Source organism: Chiloscyllium plagiosum, chromosome 33 (assembly GCF_004010195.1).
Source record: "Chiloscyllium plagiosum isolate BGI_BamShark_2017 chromosome 33, ASM401019v2, whole genome shotgun sequence".
Classification (NCBI taxonomy): Eukaryota; Metazoa; Chordata; class Chondrichthyes; order Orectolobiformes; family Hemiscylliidae; genus Chiloscyllium; species Chiloscyllium plagiosum.
The window spans coordinates 15,084,905-15,092,029 of NC_057742.1; the positions used below are offsets into that span (position 1 = coordinate 15,084,905).

The 7,125-nt window shown below is 40.9% G+C and overlaps 1 protein-coding gene across 1 annotated transcript in view; it reads right to left on the reverse strand.

Moving 5' to 3' along the window:
* Positions 1 to 7,125, reverse strand: part of aarsd1 (alanyl-tRNA synthetase domain containing 1) — a 45,457-nt gene that overhangs the window by 34,069 nt on the left and 4,263 nt on the right. The window contains exon 2 of the mRNA XM_043675003.1: positions 4,814 to 4,942. Within this exon, the coding sequence (XP_043530938.1) occupies positions 4,814 to 4,942 (129 nt within the window). The remainder of the gene's footprint in view (positions 1 to 4,813; positions 4,943 to 7,125) is intronic.

Genomic DNA, 7,125 nt, shown 5'->3' on the forward strand with positions numbered 1-7,125 from the left:
CACATTTTTAAGCTCTGATCTCCAGCATCTGCAGTCCTCACTTTCTCCTAATTGTATAATGACCCCAAAGCAGTCGTAATCACCAATGGTTTTGGCTTGGATAGCTTCAGTGTGGGTAGGGGCTGCCATCAAGGATTCCTCTCTCACTGTTACAATTCACACTAATAATTGAGCCACTAGCGGGAGTTATACGGGCTGATTATAACGGCCCCGAGGGTTGGTACAGGTAAACATAAAATTACCCTTTATGCAAATGATGTTCTCCTTTTTCCTAGTAATCTTTTGATGTCTGTGCCCTGCCTGATCCAAGTTATTAATTTATTTAGTGCATTCTCAGGTTACAAAACTAATTTCTCAAAATCGGAGGCCATGCCGATGGGTGGTCTCGCGAGTATGTCCCACTTATTGGACGGATCTCATTTTCCCTTTTGGTGGTCTCTGGAGGGTTTTTTATATTTAGGTATTTTTATCACCCCCATATTTGGTCAGCTATACAAGGTCAATTTTGTGCAGCTACTGGAAAGGATAAGGCAGGATCTTCAATGTTGGGGGGGGGGGGAATCTTCCAATTTCTTGGCTAGGTAGAATAGCTCTAATTAAAATGAATGTCTTGCCCCGTCTCTTATACCCTATGAGAATGCTCCCAGTGATGCTGTCGAGGCCGGCATTATGCAATTATATGGGTGGCTTGGTTCTTTCATCTGGAATCATAGACGGCCCCCTCATTAAGTTAAAGAAGCTACAGCTTCCCAAGCAAGGGTAGGGCTGGATTTTCCAGACTTTAGGAAGTATCCGCTGAGTTCTCTATTAAGCTATATAGCCGATTGGGTCTCGTCTGACCCACAATCAATCTGGCTGGACATCAAGGCTTCTCAAACAAAGTAACCTCTTATTAACCTCTTATTTTTAGATAAGATGAAAGTCATTATGGACCATTGTAAAAACCCTGTAGTATTAAACACAATTAAAGCCTGGAAGATAATGCGGCAAAATGAGGGTAATTCACATAAAACCTCCTCTTATACTCCTATAGTGGGGGCATGGGGTTTACAACCGGGGCTCACAGACACCACATTTAAATCCTGGAGGTCTAGGAGTATTTCCTGCTTAGGGGATCTGTTTGATGAGGGTGTCATGATGTCTTTTGAACAGCTGCACCAGAAATTTGGACTAACTAATGGAGACCTCTTTCGATACTTCCAAATTTGAGACTACGTACAGATGAAGATTACGTTATTAGATAGTGTTTAGAAAACAGATAGGGAACGAAGAGTGTTGTGACCAATGGGTTTACCCTCGGTCAGCACTCTCTATCATTTATTACATAATGAAATTTCGGAAGACTTGGAACGATTGCTTAGAACACGGGATCAGGAATTTGGGTTGGAAATATCCACAGAAATGTGGGACGACATCTGGGAAAGTGTCAGAAAAATCTCCATCTGTAATAGAACCCAAGCCATTCAGTTAAAGATACTCATATAGCACTGGAACGATTGGCAAAATTTAGGGCAGGAGCATCTCCAACGTGTCCCAAATGTAAAATAGAGGTGGGCACTCTCGCACACTGCTTATGGACATGTCATAAGATCCGCAAATACTGGGTCAGAGTAGCAAATGCTTTGACAGAAGTCTTTGGAGCGGAAATTAGAGTAGATCCAGTATCTCTTCTCCTGGGCTTTTCGAGCTTGCCTTCTCTGGATGTGCATGGGAGGAAATTATTTTCCATTCTCTCCTCTTGTGCAAGGAAAAATATCTTCGTTAACTAGGTAGCTGAGGGCCCTCCAGGACTTTCGAATTGGTATAGGTTGATCGTGGAATGTATTCCCCTTGATTTCCTTACAAATATGGTGCACCAAAAACTGAATTATTTTATAAAATATGGCAGCCCTTCCTGAATTATATAGATACAGATATTTCAGCCATTTTGTCAAGGGCTTTCATCTGGTTGTGGTAGCAGTTCTGGCTGATCCGGAGGCCCTTGGGGGGAGGAATCCCGTATGAATACATTCTGAGCATGTACTTCACTATTTAATTATTATGTTATCCTTTTTTTCTCTTGAGTAATGTAAGATATTTTATTATATGCTCTGGTTAGTTACAGGTTAGGTTAGTAGTTAGTTGAGTTTTGTTTTCTCCTTTTTTTTTCTTTATCGCTTTGTTTGTTGGTTTTGGTTATTAATTATTTAATATTTAATTGTATATTAATGTTTGTATTTGTGTGCATTATTTTGTAAGTTTGTAAAAACATGTTAACTTTTCAATAAAAATATCTATTAAAAACAAACATGCACAGTGGATCTGCCATGTATTGGAGGAAGAGACAGAGACAGAGTGTTGAGATACAGGGGCACTTTCAGGATGGCAACCACTAAATAGTGAATTGCCACAGTTACAGACTAACATTCAATTTCAGTAAAAGTAGTGAAGGCAAATGGAATATTGGCCTCTATTCCAAGTGGAATGGAGTATAAAAATATGGAGGTCTTGCCAAAACTATACAAGACCCAAGTTAGACTACATTTAGAATATGGTAAACAGTGGTAGAGGATGAACCACTTGTGAGTCTTAAAAAGAGGCACTTGCTTTAACAACAAAATGCAGATTAATGCATAATAGCAATATGCAATACGTACAAGTTAAATTGGCTAGTTGGACATCACACACAAGATTATCAGGAGCCAGGAATGACACATTGTATCCTAGTGGAATCTCAAACTAGATTCTTCATTCTTCCCCAAGGCTGAATGACATCATCAGATTGGGTGAAGCTTAATGCAGGTTAATGTTAACACTAACCTTTCTAAACCATTACCTTAAAGAACAACCAGAAATTGGTGTATTTTCACAGTTCATAGAGTCAGAGATCTGCAGTATATCGCGTCCGTGCCAGTCAAAACCCACTGCCTAACTATCTAACAGGAATCATGTCAACCCTATGAAATCTGTCAGTACTTCAAAATTTGGTTTTAGGCTCCAAACATTGGGGACACAGTGGAAATCAGTGCAATTTTATGCCCATCTTTCAAAAAGGCAGTTATTAAAAGTGAAATTAAAATTTATTAAGGACAAGATCAAAGGACAAGGTCAAGAAGCAGTTATGATCTAATCTGTTCCTAAGCAACACCGGGCACCAAGATTCTATCATCCAAACAACATGAGATTACAGTTATGCGACTACATCACAGACTTCAAAATTGTTTAAAGCTCCCCACAAGTTCACTCCTGCTACTTTTAATCACTAATCTCACTGCAATTAAACTGTCACTTTCACATCCTCCAAAAGGTAATATTAATAGACCCAGAATGATGTCTTAAATTAGGTTTAATCTTAAAAAAAAAAGGGAAAGGAAGGAGGTTTGCAGATATTTTACTTCAAAATGGCCTGGGTTGTAAATCTGGTCTTCTGCCTATTCTAGAAGGTCATGTAACTTTTTTGGGGGAGGGCATGGTGTATTGTTGGTATCATTTATATTGTGATTGACAAGGGATCACAGACTCGAAGGGCCAGACTTTTTGTTTTCTATCATTGTTCATATGTATCACTACAAATCACTTGAAAAATGTGCAATTCTGGTCTCCCTCCTATCGAAAGGATGTTGTGAAACCTGAAAGGGGTCAGAAAAGATTTACATGGTCTTGCCAGGGTTGGAGGATTTGAGCTACAGGGACAGACTGAATAGGCTGGGGCTATTTTCCCTGGAGCATTGGAGACCGAGGGGTGATCTTATAGAGGTTTATAAAATCATGAGGGACATGGATATGGTAAATAGATAAGGTCTTTTCCCTGGGATATAGGAGTCTAGAACTAGAGGGCATAGGTTTAAGGTGAGATGGGAAAGATTTAAAAGGGACCTAAGTGGCAACATTTTCACATAGAGGATGGTGCGAGACACAGAATGAGCTGCCAGAGGAAGTGGCGGAGGTTGGTACAATTACAACATTTAAAAGGCATCTGGATGGGTATATGAATAGGAAGGCTTAGACGGAAATGGGCCAAGTCAGACTAGATTAATTTAGGATATCTGGTCAGAATGGATGAGTTGGATGAAAGGGTCTATTTCTGTGCTGTACATCTCTATGATTCTATGACTCTTAATTAGCTCTCAAATAAGATAAAATGTGGACAGTTTGAGGTACAGAGCTGGCTTTATACACGAGCAACATGGGCAATGCCCAGGGCACCTATCAAGAGTGAATGAGTGACAGGTGGTCAGAGGTGTGCTGTATCCTTCACTCCCCTGTATCTCTGTTGCTCCTTATAGGCTATTGTTTTCACCCAGCTCCCCAATACTCTCTCTCAGTTCTTGTTCTCTCCCGCTTCATCTCTCCAGCCAGAGACTGACAAACTTTGCAGTTAAGAAGCAGACAGATCCATCTCACTGATATCTGTAAGCAAATAGTTATTTTTTTTAAGTATGTCACTGAAACATATTGTACATATATTGTGTTATAATTTAGATGGGTGGAAGGACTGTCCATCATTACTAATACATTTTAAAAGGTGCCCTTCAACTAAGTAAGTCTGAGAACCTACCTTAAACCATCCAGCTCTTTAACAACACACTGCAACTCCTGCAGTGATTTCAAAGATATCAGGAACAGTTGCACATAAACAAATCAGCCTACACTATGGCTTCTCTCACCAAGATGGTAGGTGTACATTATTCAGCAAAAGAAAGTTGCACTGAACCTAAAAGCATTTTTGCTTGAGACAATCCAACACTGCATCTCCAAATGTAGAAAGTTCACTCACCCTAACTCCCAATTACAGCAGGAATAAACGCAACCCTTTAAGAAACAAACCACTGACCTGTCCACCTCCCTCTGGAAACAGCAGAGTGTCCTCAAGAATCACATTAAAACCTTTCAGAATTTCTTTTTTCCCATTCACAGTGATTTTCAACTCTGCTGGAGCACACGATACCACCAAGGTCTCAAACTGAAATAAAAGGCATCATACAAATAAAACATAAGCTGCGAGAAAATCTAGAGAAACAGGATTAGGGTATTATACTGCAAAGGCACACATATTATAGTTGTTAATAAAATAAAAAAAGGTGTACATGTGCACCAGTGAAAAGACTGAAATACATGTAGAAATTTCTAGTACACAACAGGTCACTCAGCATTTGCAGAAAGTTGAAAATCACACAACACCAGGTTATAGTCCAACAGGTTTATTTGAAAATACAAGCTTTCAGAGCACTGCTCCTTCATCGGGTAACTATTGGGACAGGATCATAGGACACAGAATTTATTGTAAAAGATCGACGTCTCATATAACTGATGTTTTGTATTGAACCACCCTAGATTGCTGTTAAGTCTTTAATCACTTAGAACGGAGATATGGGTTTCAATTGATTAATATGTAAATCGCTGAACTTCTTTCAAGTCACAGTCCCGAGACAACTTAAGATTTTATCAGTATATAAAAAAGTGACATTTCAGCTCAGACAATGCCACAAAGGTGTGAGATTAGAGTCTGCCTGTATCCCAACCTTGAGTCAGACTGTTTCTATTTCCACCATGTCACATGGACTGACTGCCTGCAGACTGCGTGCTTTTGAACAAAATAGCATCTATCTGCAAATACAAATTCACCCCATGGACCTACATACAAACACACAAGCAAACACATTCTCTTACACACAATCACATTCACACAGACCCTCTCTCTCTATCACACACATAATCTGCAGGCAGTCAATCCATGTGACATTTTATAAATTCCTACTTTGGAAAGAGAACTAGTCTGACTCAAGGTTGGGATACAGACAGACTCTAACCTCACACCTTTAATACATTGCCTCAACTAAGGTCAACTTTTTTTATATTGATAAAACCTTAAGTTGTCTTGGGACTGTGACTCAAAGTAGTTCTGGGATTTACTTATTAATCAATCGAAACCTGCATCCTCATTTTAAGTGATTAAACCAGCACAGTGGCTCAGTGGTTAGCACTGCTGCCTCAAAGCACCAGAGTCCCAGGTTCGATTCCTGCCTTGGGCGAATGTCTGTGTGAAGTTTGCACATTCTCCCCATGTCTGCATGGGTTTCCTCTGGGTGCTCCGATTTCCTTCCACAGTCACAAAGATGTGTAGGTCAGGTGAATTGGCCATGCTAAATTATCCATAGTGTTGGGTGCATTAGTCAGAGGGAAATGGGTCACTCTTCGGAGGGTCGGTGAGGACTGGTTTGGCCGAAGGGCCTATTTCCACACAGTAGGGAATCTAGTCTTTTAAAAAAAACACTTAACTGCAATCTAGGTTGATGCAATATGTATGACACTTTAATCTTTTACAATAAATTCTGTGTCCTACAATCCTGCCCACTAGTTATCTGAAGGAGTAGTGCTCCGAAAGCTTATATTTTCAAATAAACCTGTTTGACTATAACCTGATGTTGTGTGATTTTTAACTTTGTCCACCCCAGTCCAACACTAGCACCTCCACATCATGGCTACCATTTGTTAAAAGCCTGGTTATGGCATTTAAAAGATCAGACAATCCAACAGATCTTTGGCTAAGAGATAAACAGGTGTTTTTGTAAGATTAGAAGAAAGACTGTTTTCTACTGTTCCCAAGGTAGCTTGTTGAGTCACGCAGCATGAGTTGCCGAAGTAAAAAGGGGTAAAAACAATGACTGCAAATGCTGGAAACCAGATTCTGGATTAGTGGTGCTGGAAGAGCACAGCAGTTCAGGCAGCATCCAAGGAGCAGCGAATTCGACATTTCGGGCAAAAGCCCTTCATCAGGAATAAAGGCAGAGAGTCTGAAGCGTGGAGAGATAAGCTAGAGGAGGGTGGGGTGAAGATGAGGCGTTGGGGGCCGGAGAAACGGGAGTCTTGGAGGAGGTGGAGGGCGTGGGTGGTGTCTCGAACGTATGTGGGGAGTTCCTGGACTAGGGAGGATAGGACAGTGTCGAGGTAGGTAGAGATGAGTGCAGTGGGGCAGGAGCATGCTGAGACAATGGGTCGGCCAGGGTGGTCAGGCTTGTGGATCTTGGGAAGGAGGTAGAACCGGGCAGTGCGGGGTTCCCGGACAATGAGGTTGGAAGCTGTGGGTGGGAGATCTCCTGAGGTGATGAGGTTCTGTATGGTCTAGGAGATGATGGTTTGGTGATG